Here is a 15,546-nt window from a genome sequence, read left to right on the forward strand (position 1 = left end):
ATTTGACAGATTAACAATTTTTGGTAATTGGATGTAGAAATGCTTAAAATGGCTTAAATATTTTTTAAAGATATGTGGACTGTTGAACTTGTCAACGCTATGATCTTGGGTTTAGATGTTGAATAATCCAGGCAGTTCATTGTTAACATACAAGTCCTGCTTCAAACATCAATACAAGTACAACATTTATCCACATAATAATCTTACAGTTGAGATCCAAGCTCAGCTATCATTTTATAGACTTATATGTAAAGGAGGATGAGTTTGAAATATTTCTTAACCTTGCCTCTGACATCATATGATAGAATAGTGTGCTAAAGCAGGTTTTTTGCCAACTGCACCCCGAAATATATTTTTAACAAATGAAGGACATTGATGTGTTCTATTTCAAACTGGATAGTGTGCATCAGACAAATTATTTGACCACTTAATTAAAGTATGCTTGTATGCTATTGAAAATAATTCTTTTATGGACTATGAGCATTGCTGACAAGAGCAACATTTGTTCCCTCATTGCCCTTGAGAATGTAATGTTGAGTTGCTGCCTTGAACTAGGGAGTACCTGCGTCAATTTTCTGCATAATTCTGTTAGGAAGAGAGTTACAGGATTTTGTTCTAGGATCTTGATCTAGTAACAGTGAAGAACTAGTAATTTAATTGCAAGCAAGGATAATGTGTGATTTGAGAGGCAAGTTGCAATTGACAGTTGTTCCCATGCATTTGCTGCTCATGCCTTTGGGGTTCAAATGATGCTTGGCAATTTGTTGCAATGCATCCTGTATATGGTACACATTACTGGAAAAAGTGAATGCTTGAGGGAGTGCCCATCAAGCAGAATTTTTTTTTCTTTTGATGTTGAGTTTCAAATGTTGGTGGAAGTGCATTCATTGAGGCAAGTGAGGAATGTTCAATCACAATCCTGACTTGTACCTTATAGATGATGGACAAACTTTGAAGAATCTTCAAGGCATTTGACAAGGTTTCACATGGTAGGCTGGTTAGCAATGTTAGATCATATGAAATCCAAGGAGAGCTCGCCATTTGGATACAAAATTGGCTTGAAGGTAGGAGGCAGAGTGTGATGATGGAGGATTGTTTTTCAGACTGGAGGCCTGTGAACAGTGGCGTGCTGCAAGGTAGTGCTGTGTCCACTGCTTTTTGTCATTGATATAAATGATTTGGATGTGAATATAGGAGGGGTGGTTAGTAAGTTTGCAGATGACACCAAAATTGGTGGTGTAGTGGACAGTGAAGAAGGTTACCTCCAGAGTACAACAGGACCTTGATCAGAAGGCCCGATGGGCCAAAGAATGGTGGATGAAGTTTAATTTAGCTAAATGTGAGGTGTTGCATTTTGGTAAGGCAAATCAGGGGAGCACTTGCACAGTTAATGGCAGAATCCTGAGAGGGGTTGCCAAATAAAGAAACCTTGGGGTGCAGCTTTATAGCTCCTTGAAAGTGGAGTTCCAGGTAGGCAGGGTAGTGAAGGTGGCATTTGATACGCTTGGGTTTGATTGGTCAATGCATTGAGTATAAGAATTAGAATATTACGTTGAGGCTGTACAGGACATTGGTTAGGCCACTTTTGGAATACTGTTCAATTCTGGTCTCCCTGCTATAGGAAAGATGTTGTGAAACTTTCAGAAAAGAATTACAAGGATGTTGCCAGGATTGGAGAGTTTGAGCCAAAGGGAGAGGGTGAATAGGCTGGGGCTGTTTTCACTGGACTGTCTGAAGCTGAGCGCTAACCTTTATAGAGGTTTATAAAATCATGAAGGGCATGAATAGCCATGGTCTTTTTCTCAGGATAGGGGATTACAAAACCAGAGAGCATAGATTTAAGGTGAGGGGGAGGGGGAAACATTTAAAAGGGACCTGAGGGGCACAAAGGGTGGTGCATGTATGGAATGAGCTGACAGAGGAAATGGTGGAGGCCAGTACAATTGCAATATTTAAAATGCGTCTGGATGAGTACCTGAATAGGAAGGGTTTAGAGGGATATGGGCCAAATACTGGCAAATGGGACTTGATTGAGTTGGGTTATCTGGTTGGTGGTGCGGATGAGTCGGACCGAAGGGTCTGTTTCCAAGCTGTATGACTGTTATGACTCTGAGTCAGGAGGTGAGTTACTTGAGGCAGAATTCTTAGCATCTGACTTTCTCTTGGAGTCACAGTATTTGTGTGGGTGGAACATTTCAGGTCAGTGGTAACCCCCGGGATATTGATGTTCGGGGATGCAGTCATGGTGACGACATTGACCATTGCACTGTTGCTGTTGTCTCATTCGAAGTGCAGATTACTTGATACTTGGGTGATGCAAATTGTGATGTATTTGGGCACAGATCGTTTCAGTCTCTAAGAAGTTGCAAATAGTGCTAAATTGTTTAATCATTGGTAAACATTCCCACTTCACATTTTGTTTTCGAGGAAAGGTCACAGCAATGTTTGGGGACTGAGATTATTGGCCTCCAGCAACCACAATCATCTACCTTCCTTCATGCTAGGTATGACTTCATCTAGCAGAGAATACCTCCTGATTCCTATTGGTTTCACTTTTACTAGATCTACTTGATGTCATACTCAGTTAAATGTTGTTAAGGTCAACTCGTTTGCCCATGTTTGGACTAAAGCTCTAACAAGGTCAGGAGCTGAGTCACAGGGGTAGAACCCAAACTGAGTGTCAGTAAGTAGGTTATTGAGGGATTGAGGTGTAAGTACTGTTTGATAGTCTGTTAGGGACACCTTGCATAACATCATTGATCAACAGTAGACTGAGTTGTTGGCTGATTTTGGATTTGTTCTGTTTCTGTACTTCAACTTTTTTCCATCTTCCCCAATCTGTAATATTAAGTGATATAGTGTGAGCATGTCCATTCTGTTTTAAAGTACTGGAAAGCTGAATATGTCTTGTCTTACAGCACCACCTATCTCAAAGTGCTAATTTGTTACTATCCTCGTTATTTTGCTTAGAAAATGTAAATGTAGTTAAATCAGTTAAATGCAAATGTGAGAGTAAGGAAAGTTCCTAACTAATTAAAATAATTATTTTTACTTGATTTTATAAACTTGTTCATGTAGGTGTGTTACGTGACGCAGTAAAAAGCGGGAACTATTTGACCGTAAAACTGGCTTTAAATTCAAGTGAAGAGTATAATCTAGATCAAGAGGTATGTATAAAGTCATCGAATCGTGCAGCACGGAAACAGACCTTTTGGCTTAACTATTCCATGCTGAACAAAATCCTGGACTAACCTAGTCCTACTTGCCTGTTCCTGGTACGTAACTCCCCCAAACCTTTCCTATTTGTACTTATCTAAGTGTCTTTTAAAAATAACTCTGCCCGCATCCACTACTTCTTCGGGAAGTTCATTCTACACATGAACCACCATCTGTGTAAAACACTTGCTATACATGGAAGCACAATTTGTAATTCTCAAACAGCATTTTTGCAAATGCTTATGTTTCATTTTTCACTACTATTCCTTCGTGACCTGTCAATAGACTTTGATAGAATTAGAGCTGTGACTGGTCTTGCATGATTCTATTCTTGCCTATCGAGCTGTAGCCATAATATCTCTTGCATTGTCTTCTCTTCCGACTCTGACATTGCTTGTCCTTGGTGTTCTGTAGAATCTGTTTTGCTCATGACACCCAGTTCTACCACACTACTGACTCTTGACCCCTTCATTTTGTAAAGCTAGCTACTTTCACCTCAATAAACATCACCTGTCTGTGCCTTGTCTCAGTTCATCTGTTGCAACCTTTTTGTTATTGCCAGACTTAGCTACACCGCTTGTTCATCCACTATAACTTCATGTTTAACAAGAATCCCTGTGCTTGTTGGCCTATTTTCACCACCATCGCAACCTAAAAATGTTGTATTCTGTTCAAATCCTCCTATGTCTTTGTTTGCTTTTTAACAGATTTACTTCTTTCCTCCAACTCTGCTCGCTCATCCATCTTTCACTAATTTTTGCCTCACTTTTGACAGACATACTTTGTCTTATGGGCTATGAACTGAAGAATTCCCTTACCAAAACTTTCTTCCACTCCTCCACAGCTTAAAAGAATAGTCTTTGACTAAATTTTCAGTTTCCTGTCATTAATGTTATTTTTGATTTAGTGGCAAATTCCACCTTATTGTGCTGCTGTGAATATTTTTTCCCCCCTATGTTAAAAGACTCGTATACAGCGTGTTCACAAATTGCATTTATCTTTGTAGAATAGTTACAGTACAGAGAGGCCCATTGATGAACATAATTAATATTTTGTACTAAATACTAATTTAACTGTAGATTAACATTTTTTAATGAGCATTAGCTCCCATGATCCTTCATGATGGTGTTGGTTCTGGGTATCATCCCAGAACAGTGTCATCATTAATTGTTCCTTCAAATTATACTCCATTGTGACCAGAATTTTGTTTGTCTACAGCTGGAGTTTAGATGGTAGGACATGGTAACTAAAAGATAACAATTGATTTTGTGGAGCAAATTTAGTTTGACAGTAAGAAAGTCTGTTTTAATAAGTCTGTTGTAACTTTATCAATTTTGAAAGAATATATATTTCTGGTCGTGGATTTAAGCAAATTTATGTTGTTTAAACCGAATATGCGAGTCAAGAAATCATTAGTTCAAGCACATAATCCAGACAATAATTCTGTGTGGTCTTGGGAAAATGCTGTCTTATCACATGGTTGATCTACCGTTTTGGGCCCTGCTTGCCTCTGATCAATTGTAAACAAAAAAGTATTGCAATATTTTGAAGAACACGAGGAGATGTTCTCTTGTCTGGTTGATATTATCATGAAAAGTATTCATCACAAGATATGATGCATTGATGCTTCTAGGACTTGGCTGTGTGAAGTTTGGTTGCTACGGTTCCAACATTGACCACATGTCAACAGTACTTGCTGTAAAATGCTTGTGATATTCTAAGGATAAGGATTTTTAACTTTGATTTGGATAATTTGCTTCAAAATTACTGTGATCAGAAGAATTATAATGCTAATGATGGCATTGTCAGCATTACCTAAGTAATTCAAAAAAAAGCTAGGAAGCTTAGTCATGAAACCTGTTGAAATCTGAGAAAATAGGCTGGGAGCCAAGTCCAGGAGATTTTTCATCCCAGACATCAGATTTAAGCGGGGATAGCGATGAACATTCTTAATTCAGTTGAGTAATCTGCTTTGAAAATTTCATATTTTAAGAGATTTCCCTGTTATAGGACCCTAGTGGAATGAATCTAGTCATGTTTGCAGCTGCTGGAGGACAGGATGACATCCTTAGGTTGCTCATCAAGAAAGGTGCAAATATCAGTTCGAGACAGAAGAATGGTACAACAGCATTGATGCATGCAGCTGAAAAGGTAGCATTTATTATGCTAGTTGATCAATTACTTATACAGTTACAATTTATCTGCAGTTATAAGGCAAGCAAGGTAGAAGTAATAAAATTGATGTGCAATTAATTCCTTGCGTAATTCTGTTAAATAATAGTGCAATTTGATTTTAATAATTTTCTTCTATTCCGAACGTGATCATTCTCCATGTATTCTGCTCTGATATTTTATCAGTAACAGTTGGTTTTGGAAAATAATATTTGCATGTAATTTTTATTCATTGTTTTCTTAAAGTACTTCCCCTCTGATCGAGTCTAAGGATAAATTTGATCATGGTGATATTAGTTAATGCAGTACAAACTAGACTTAAGGGTTGGAAGCTTCTTGTTTGTAAAAGTTAGCATGTGATGTTCTTCTTTATCCTTTAGCTGTTGGTGTGTTAACTCACCATTAAAAAATTAAGTTTTCTTGGCTATTTTTTTGTTTCAGTGGAGTCATGTAAAAGCTCTGGAATATGATAATGATTTGTATTTACATACAAACTTAGAAATGAGAAGCTGGAGTAACTATTTGGCTCCATCAGCCTGCTCCTCTGTTCAGTAAGATCATGGTTGATCAAATTACTTGCTTATCATGAAGATATCAACTTCTGCCTTAAGAATATTTTTGTGCCCTTTTGAAGAAGAGAGTTCCAAAGAGTCATGACCCTTGGAGAGAAAAGTTCTCCTCGTCTGTCTTAATTGGACAGCCTCTTAGATTAGATTAGATTAGATTAGATTATTAGATTACATTACAGTGTGGAAACAGGCCCTTCGGCCCAACAAGTCCACACCGACCCGCCGAAGCGAAACCCACCCATACCCCCACACTTACCCCCTACCTAACACTACGGGCAATTTAGCATGGCCAATTCACCTGACCTGCACATCTTTTTGGACTGTGGGAGGAAACCGGAGCACCCGGAGGAAACCCACGCAGACACGGGGAGAACGTGCAAACTCCACACAGTCAGTCGCCCGAGGTGGGAATTGAACCCGGGTCTCAGGCGCTGTGAGGCACTGTGCCACCGTGCCGCCCAACGGTTACTATTAGAAATTTTGAATTTCTAATAGTAACCCTAGTTTGGTTTCTTCCCCCAAGAAGCAACATCCTTTTCACATGCGCCTTGTCAAGACTCCTCAGGATGTTGTATATTTTAATCAATTTCCCTCTCTAAGCACCAGCAGATACAAATCTAGCCTGTTAAACCTTTTTTCTCATCAGACAGCCTGCCCGTGCTATGGATTAGTTTTATAATCCTTCTCTGAACTGCTTTTAGTATATTTACAGCCTTCCTTAAATGAGGCTACCAGTACCGTTCCAAATGTGGTCTCACCAATGTCCTTTTATAACTGAAGCATTACTTCCGTATGTATGTATTCTAATCTACTTGAAACAAATGATGGTGTCCACTCACTTATTACTTGCTGTATCTGCAAACTAGCCTTTTGAAATACATGCACAATGACACCTTAATTACTGTTCGATCTCTGTCTAGATACTTCACTGTTGCTAATTCTTCCTGCCAAAACGGACTTTTATGTGTTTTGACATCATGTGGCTCGATCTGTATGGAATACCACTTGTTACATCTTGTTTAACAGAAAATGACACCATTAATCTATCCTATTTCCTGTTAGTCAATCAATCATCTGGCCATGCTAAAGGGCGGCATGGTGGCTGTGGTTAGCACTCTGCTAACAACTACCAGGTTCGATTCCAGCCTCTGGTGACTGTGTGGAGTTTGCACATTCTCCCTGGGTCTGCGTGGGTTTCCTCCCGCAATCCAAGGATGTGCAGGTCAGGTGAATTGGCCATGCTAAATTGCCTTTAGTGTTAGTTGCATTAATCAGAGGGAAAATTGGTCTGGGTGGGTTACTCTTTGGAGGGTCAGTATGGACTGATTGGGCCAAAGGGCCTGTTTTCACACTAGAGAATCTGATCTAATCTAGTACAATAGGCCTTACCAGAGCTTTTATATTTTGCAATAAATTTGGTATGGCACTTAATCAGATGCTTTCTGGAAATCTAAACACATCACATCTTATTTTGTCAATGAACTCTAATAAATTGGCTGAACTTGGCTTTGTTCACTCTGCCTGATTAACTTAAGTTAGTCCTTATGCCCTGCTATAATTTTTTAATGACTTCTAACATCTTCCCTTCTGATCGAAGTTAACTTCATGTGGCTGGTGTGTAGTTTCCTGATTGCTAGTTTACAAAAGTTATGCTAATTGTGAACTATAAATGTATTGGGGATACTTTAGAAAATTAGAACCAACACATCAACTATCTCACTTGTCAATCTGTGCTCCAATAGTTTGTTCTGTAATATTTTCTTGGTGTTTGTAGTTTTCTAGAGGTTCTCTCTCCCTTCTGTTTCCTGGTTTACAGGTACTTCTAGAATGTTCCTTATATCCTCTATAAAATCACTGTTTGCTTAATCTGCTTAATTTGCTTAATTTTTATTTTCTGTTATTAATTCCAGCACTCGTTTCCAACTCACTTCTTGAACTCCTATTTTTAAGTATCTTCTGAAATTCTTGCTGTTTTTATATTTCCAGCTAGCTTGTACTCCTTTCCTTTTTCATGCTTTACTGTCTTTGCTAGTTTTTACATCCTATCTAATCCTCTAATGCCATCCATTTTTGTGCAAATGTATTTTTTTTCTTTGTTTTAATGCTATCTTTAGCTGTTCTAGTTAACTTCCATTGGCAGTTTCTCTTCTTGGAATGTTGCTTTCTCATTGGAATGTACCTATTTCTGTGTATTCTGAAATATTCCATTAAATGTCTGCCACTCATTTATCTATTTCTTAATCTAATTTGCCATTTGTTTTAGCTTCATGCCCTCATAATTTCCCTAGGCTTGAATCCACTTTCTCTCCTTCAAACTGATTAAGTTCAATCATATAGCAGTGGTTGCTACCTTAGGGTCATTTTCACCTGAAGTCATGAATATCAGATCTAATACCTGGTCTCTGGTCAGCCATGGAATATGCTGTTCTAGGAAACTGTCGTGAAAGCATTCTGTGAACGAACTTGGGCTACCTTTTGCTTGTCTGACCTTCCAATTCTATATGTAAATTAAAATCCCCCATGATAATCTCTGTAGCTTTCTGACAAGCTCCCATTATTTCTTCCTTTGTGCTCCACCCTATCATGTGGTTAACGATAGGTGCCGAGACATTACTGTCATAAGTGACTTCTTGCCTCTATTGTAATATCCTCTCAGTTTCCATGTCCTGATTTCCTGTGTTGGTCATCAATCTCCACTGTGCTTATTGGGTAATTAAATAACACAACCAACTCTCCACATTCTCTAGTTTCCGCCCCCACCCCCCGCCTCAATTGAGGTACCAATCTGTCATCCTGCTGCCATGTCTCTGTAGGTATTTATTTCTATTTGTGCTATTAATTAATCTCTTAGATTTCAAATGCTACGTGTTCAGATTGTTTTGTCTTGCTTATTTTGGAAGATGTCCTTAACTGTTGATTTTATTTTATATTTGCACTTATTCCCCTCTTGTTACAGTCTGTTTGTTGTTTCATCTATTATTTGTCTTTGTTCTTTGGTTTATCAAATTTTCCCAAATTTGATCCCTAATCCTCACTACTTAGTTAAAGAAACCCTTTTCTAGTTTTGCAGCTCACTGGAACTTCAGTCCCAGCACAGGTGTAAACTGTCCCAAAGGAACAGCTTCCATTTTCCCCCAGGACTAGCACCAGTGTCATACCAACCAGGACCCACTTTGCTCAGTCCTCTTTGAACTATGCATTTGTTTTATCTAATCTTGTTCACCTTCCTCTAATTTTGTGCTTGAGAGTTTGGTACATTTAAGGTTCTGCTTAATTAGCTGCCTAGCTCTTCCTAACTATGCAGCATCTATTTTGTTGTCTTCTATATGTCATTGGTACCTTCTGTATGTCATTGGTTAGATCCTTACCTTTGCTCATGTTCATTTTCCTGAGCAGGTATCCTGAATTCTTGCTTTGGAAAAGCTGCAGAGAACTGCCTCAGTACCCTTCTCTATACTGTCCACTGCATTCCTTTTTGCTCCTTCCCAGTTGAATGGCTTCCAACATAAAGAACCCATACTGATCCAGTAATATAATTTGAGAACCAGCTGATTAATGTCAAATTGTAGAGCATTCAGTGAGGCCTGAGATTAGGATTACATTTCCCATCCCTGAACAGAGGAATAGATATGTGAAACAATTATTTAGCTGAAACCGATAAGGGTAATGAATACAAGAATTAGCATATGTGGCCATAAGTAGTTCCAGAGTTAGTTGGATATTATGTGGAATATAAGTGTTGCAGGGACTAGAAGGAAACTGAAACCTTTTTTTTCCCAGATGAGGTGAGGTAGAGATTGTTAAAACAAGTTACAATTAGCATGAACAAGATGACCCTGAGTATTTTTTCTATTGCATACTTCTATGTGAGATGCACTGATTTTGTTCTTTATTTAAGAAAATGCATTTCCTTTTTATTGCCTTCTCCCTTGCTTAAAATCAATGACAGTCTTGCTTTTTAATGTCCTTTCTGTTATATTGCCACAACTCTCAATGAAGTGTTGCAAAAGACCATTTACATGCTATAGAGACTAAAGACTCTTATCTAAAATCATAGCCTATTACTTGAAGGTTAAAACTTGTCCTGATCATGATTGAAATAGCTATTATAACTGGAGACTTCTTACAAATTATCCCATTTAACTATGCTCATTAAATGTAGCACAATGTAAAATATGATTATCTAACCTGTTTTATTTCCTCTTTCACTACTTCCTTAGAATTATCTGACGACAGTGGCAATTCTTCTGGAGGCAGGATCCCAAGTCAATGTTCAACAAATCAGTGGAGAAACTGCATTAATGAAGGTATCTCATTTATTCTGTTGCTCCCAGAGTTTACAGAACACATCGTTTTGAAGCTGAATTTTGCAGAACATTGTATAAACAGAAATGAGTTCCAATTTGTGATTATTCCAGATATTATCCTCCCAGTATGCTCAACGTGACCTGTTGTTGGTATTTTGTAGGGTTCTGCATTAGAAAGAGAAGTAAACTTTGTTAATCAGCTTGGTCCCTCTTGCTCAGCTGTTTTTTTTTTAATATAGTGCATAGACATTTATGTTTCCCTTGGATAAAAGTAGTGGTTGTGAGACTTCCTTCTTGTTGATCTTGGAGGAGCTTCAAAGTAGATCAAGAAAAAAGTTTATTTAGAATTATCTAAATCAGTCTTGGGATAATGTTGTTTTAAAACATGGCAACAAATGGTCAGAAGGCTGTCCATTTTAATTCAGAACGATTCTGTGTTCAGAAAATGCCAAGATGCAAGGAAAACAATATTCTGAATAGTTATCAGGGGTTGAATGATAGATAATAGTTGAGAAAGTTTTAGTAAACTTTTTAGTGGGAAGAGAATTATTATTGACTGGTAGGGCGAAGGCAGCTCAACATTGTTATCAGTGATAGAATAAAGAATATTGTGTGTGGGGCAGAGGTAATGATCTTAAAACAAGCTTTACATAAAGTCACAGGAGGTTAGATGTAGGGAAGGACAGAGGGATTTGTTAATCAGAGTTCTGAATTCCAGGTGTTGGTGAATAGGAAACTAATAACTAAATTTTGGACAAGGGCTCTTAATCTGAGCTAGGGAAACTATGAAGATATCACAACTGGGAATGGATTATCACTCCCTCTTAATCAGCTTCCTGGTTCTCCTGTGCTGAACTTTAGAATATGAGAGTGAACTTGCAAGTCACATAAAAGTGGATTGTAAGAGATACTATGTGTATGTAAAAAGAAAAGTGATTTGTGCAATCCAATGTGGGTCTGTTATAGTCTGAAATGGGATAATAGATAACAACAAAATGACGACAAAATGATTAAACAGCTATTTTATTTCTCTTGTGAAGACCGAACTGAATAAGTTCTCAAACACTAAGAAAACAATGAAGGACATTAATATCAAACAAAACAGAAATTTCAAGGTCACAAGGTAAATAGGCTATTTTGGACTGAAATGAGAAATACCTTAACTAAAGTGATGAATTTGTGGTATTTTCTGCAGCAGAAGGCTTTGGAAGCCAAGTTACTAAATGTTTTAATCATACATAATTACAGTTTATGAATAGATTTCGAGAGGCTGAGGGTGTTGAGGCATAAGGGGCGAGAGCAGGAGTATGATATTGAGATAAAAGAAGGATTAGCTTTGATCATGTTGATGGCAGTGAGAGCTCATGGGCCAAATGGCCTACTCCTATTTTCCGTTTCTAATACGAAGGTGGAGTGACCATGAAGATTTGAACATATTCAAGGTTTTTAACAATTGAGCTGAGGAGGTCAGTATGGAGATCGTCCACAAAGTTAAATTTGAAGGCAACAAATGAATCGTCAAACATTTCAGCATTAATAGAAGTTATGTAAAGGTAGACACAGGTGATATTATGAAATTTTGGGAACAAACTCCTCAATACATAGTTTCATATGCGATATGAAACTTGATTCTAGTTCAAATATAGAATTTAGGTTTACATCATCAGCTTCAGCTGGAGGGGATATGATTAGGATAGATGTATGGAGTTTTTTTGTAAGGGAAGAAGATGGCCATGCTTCTCTCAAAGTTGAGTAGCAAGTGATACAACAGAATTATTTCCAATTGATGAAAGGTAGAAAAGAAACGTTGATTTAAGGTAATTGGTGGAAGAAACCTAGCCTCCATGAGGAAAAGCTTTTAATGCAAGTTAGGATCTGGGCTGCACTGCCAGAGAGTTTGGTGGCAGATTCGTTTTGTAAATAAGTTTGATTATTATCTGCAGGGAAAACTTGTAAGCATGTGGAGAAATTGCAGGCTGGTGGGAGTAGTTAAGTAACTCTTACGTAGAGCTGTCACAAAATAGAGCCCATCTGTGCTTGTTACCATTCTGTGATTTTCTTCGGTAGGTGGTAGTTTCTACTAGAATAGAAAGGAGGTGATAGTGGGAAGCTTTAGGGACTGGCTTTGTGCGTAAATCTTATCAAGGGGTAAAATGTAAATAAGTGAAAATAAGAAACCCAGCGGTGATTAAAGAAATACTAACTAAAATTACATTATTACTTAGCAACAAAAGGAATATGATCAGATCACTTAATATTTGTGTTTTGCCTTTTGTAGGCATGTAAGAGAGGAAATGCTGACATTGTCAGACTTCTGCTAGAATATGGTGCAGACTGTGGCATCCTTTCTAAACACCAGAACAATGCTCTATACTATGCTAAACAGAGCAATAATGTACTTGTATATGATCTCCTGAAGAATCATGTGGAAACGTAAGTGCACCACCAGGAAAATTACATTCAGTTGGTATGTCAGGTGACTATTTCTATGGTTTCAAATGGCTGACTTCTTTCTTAATCAGTTCTTTAGAAGTGCAGTTTATGCTGCTTTGTATTATAATTTTTGCACTCTGGTTAAGTATCTTATGTATTCTCACAAGGGAACAGATTTTCACGTGTTAAGTGAAATCATCTGAAATCTGCACATTATTCAGCCTTTGGTTTGTGCAGAACTTCTGATCCCAAGTCTTTTTGCTTTGGCAGCCTGGATTAGGAGAGGTTCCTCCACATTGTGATCTAAAGACCCCTGCCTGAAGTGAGTTTGAACCAGATGACTGTTTTACCAGCACTCAATGTTTAGACTTACAAATACAGTCCCCATTGTTATGTCATGACATTTATCCTAAAAAGCCCACTTATTTTTGGCACATGATAATCAATTACAAAGAGTGCTGCTTCAAAGAAAGAGTCAGCAGCTATTAAAGTGCAATTACCTGTCCCTCTGGTCTACTTCCAATCAGAAGGATGTTGTGAAACTTGTAAGTCTTTCTGAAACTTTTCCAAGGATGTTTTCCCTGGAGTGTCGGAGGCTGAAGGATGACCTTATAGAGATTTATAAAATCATGAGGGGCATGGATAGGATAAATAGACAAGGTCTTTTCCCTGGTGTGGGGGAGTCCAGAAGTAGAGGGCATAGGTTTAGGGTGAGAGGGGAAAGATATAAAAAGGACCGAAGGGCAACTTTTTCATGCAGGGGGTGGTGTGTGTATGGAATGAGCTACAGAGGAAGTGGTGGAGGCTGCTATAATTGCAACATTTAAAAGGCAGCTGGATGGGTATATGAATAGGAAGGGTTTGGAGGGATATGGGCCGGGTGCTGGCAGTGGGACTAGATTGGGTTGAGATATCTGGTAGGCATGGATGGGTTGGACCAAAGGATCTGTTTCCATGCTGTACACCTCCGACTCTTCCATCTCTAAGCCTGGCTGAAGACATGATGTGGAGATGCTGGTGTTGGACCGTGGTGGACAAAGTCAAAAATCAGGTTATAGACCAACAGGTTTATTTGAAACGGCAAGCTTTCAGAATCCCTGCTTCTTCCTCAGGCAGCTAGTGAGGGAATTACATTGGACACAGAATTTCTAATAAAAGATTAAAGTGTTGTACAACTTATGCAAATGTATTGAACAAACCTAGATGGTTAAGTCTTTAACCTGCACTTCCATTCTAACTGATTAAAGGCTTAATAGCCATCTAGGTTTGTTCAGTAAATTCACATAAATTGTATGACACTTTGATCTTTTACTATAAATTCTGGGTCCGATGTATTCTGCTCATTAGCTGCCTAAGGAAGGAGCAGAGGCTCCGAAAGTTTGCGGTTTAAATAAACCTATTGGGGACTAAACCTGGTATCATGTGATTTGACTTTGGCTGTAGCCAGGAATGCTTTGCACAATATAGTTATAAGAAATATCAAAAACAGAGAAGCTCAGCATTTGTAGTCAGATCGCTGACAGCTAAGAGCAATGGAATGGCTGCTTCATGTCCATTCCATTAAGAAGCAAAAGGCAAAGACTATCAGAATCAAAATCTCAGAACTGGCAGTATTTAACGAATAAGTTACCTTTTAAAGGTGCTAAAACTCTGAAATTAATCTAACACTCCTGTGAGTGAACATTGCATAAATGGATGTGATTATATGTTATGGTTACTGTGTTCTCGAAGAAAACATCTCTAAGAGAGGAGGAAAACAAAGTTTTGTTTTAGGAGGATGAGCTTTTCTGTTTATTTTCTTTACCTACATTTTTCTCTTCTGTCTTATTTCACTCCATGCACAACTGTAGCTGAGAAATATACATTCGGAACTGTTGTCACAATTGCTTTCATGTTTGCCAAAAGCATTCAGTACATAGCTCTTCTTCAGTCTTTTTCTTGCCTGTTTCCTTCCTATGGCTAATTTCCTATCAGTGTGGTTGAGATCAACTATTTAATGACGATAGGAGTCACTGGAACAAATGTGCAGCAGGTTGTCCTGAAGTTAATCCTATGAAAAGGACTCTATATGTCCTTTTCATGAAGTTTGAAAGAAACTGGTAACTTTCTAGGATATTTGGAGTTGAGAGCTTAAAAATATGTACTTTTTTTCTGACTAGTATATCTAGAGTAACAGATGAAACAATCAGAGATTACTTCGAAGCACGTCTGTCATTGCTTGAGCCTGTCTTTCCTGTTGCTTGTCATCGACTTTGTGAAGGACCAGACTTTGCTTTAGACTTCAACTATAAACCTCAGCACAATTCAGTTGAAGGTGAGTATGCTGCAATATAAAGATAAACCTCCTAATACTGGCTAGGATAGGCTTTGTTTGCCTATTTTCAAACAAATGAGGGATATCTTTGTCCAGTTTGGGGAATGATTTCAAGTAAAATATCAGGACTTTTATTTTACTTATAGCTTTTTGTTTCTCTTTGTCTTGAAGCATGCTTTCTATGCTTAAAAAAAAGCCTGTTTTTATTTCAGAACAGTTGTAATTTAAAATAAGAGACAAGTGTTGAACACAACGAGAAGTATGGGTCAACATCTTGGGTTTCAACCTTCAGAAGCGGTGATGTCAGACATGGAGTTCTTTGATACAAGTTAAAATCTAGTATTCCATAACCTTTAACTTCTGTGTTTTCAATTTCCAGTTTTTTCTTTGTATTGCCTTAAACTGGAGAAAACCTTTACACAAATTTAGTCGTTTAAATCTGGAATACCTTAATTGATTTGAAGACATCAGGACCTATATGGTGCAATATAAGCAGCTTGAATTTATATTTATTTCTCTGATTCAATGAAACTAT

General features: G+C 37.9%; 1 protein-coding gene across 5 annotated transcripts in view; it reads left to right on the forward strand.

The window, feature by feature from the left end:
• mphosph8 (M-phase phosphoprotein 8) overlaps nt 1–15,546 on the forward strand; it is a 48,348-nt gene that overhangs the window by 25,865 nt on the left and 6,937 nt on the right. For 3 of the 5 annotated variants that reach the window (XM_043691884.1, XM_043691883.1, XM_043691886.1), the window contains exons 7-11: nt 3,079–3,167; nt 5,227–5,367; nt 10,178–10,264; nt 12,543–12,697; nt 14,857–15,011. In XM_043691884.1, the coding sequence (XP_043547819.1) occupies nt 3,079–3,167; nt 5,227–5,367; nt 10,178–10,264; nt 12,543–12,697; nt 14,857–15,011 (627 nt within the window). Of the gene's footprint in view, nt 1–3,078; nt 3,168–5,226; nt 5,368–10,177; nt 10,265–12,542; nt 12,698–12,967; nt 13,241–14,856; nt 15,012–15,546 lie in introns of those variants that run through there. The other 2 variants (XM_043691887.1, XM_043691885.1) reach the window with 2 other exon arrangements.

This window comes from Chiloscyllium plagiosum, chromosome 6 (genome assembly GCF_004010195.1).
Source record: "Chiloscyllium plagiosum isolate BGI_BamShark_2017 chromosome 6, ASM401019v2, whole genome shotgun sequence".
NCBI lineage: Eukaryota > Metazoa > Chordata > Chondrichthyes > Orectolobiformes > Hemiscylliidae > Chiloscyllium > Chiloscyllium plagiosum.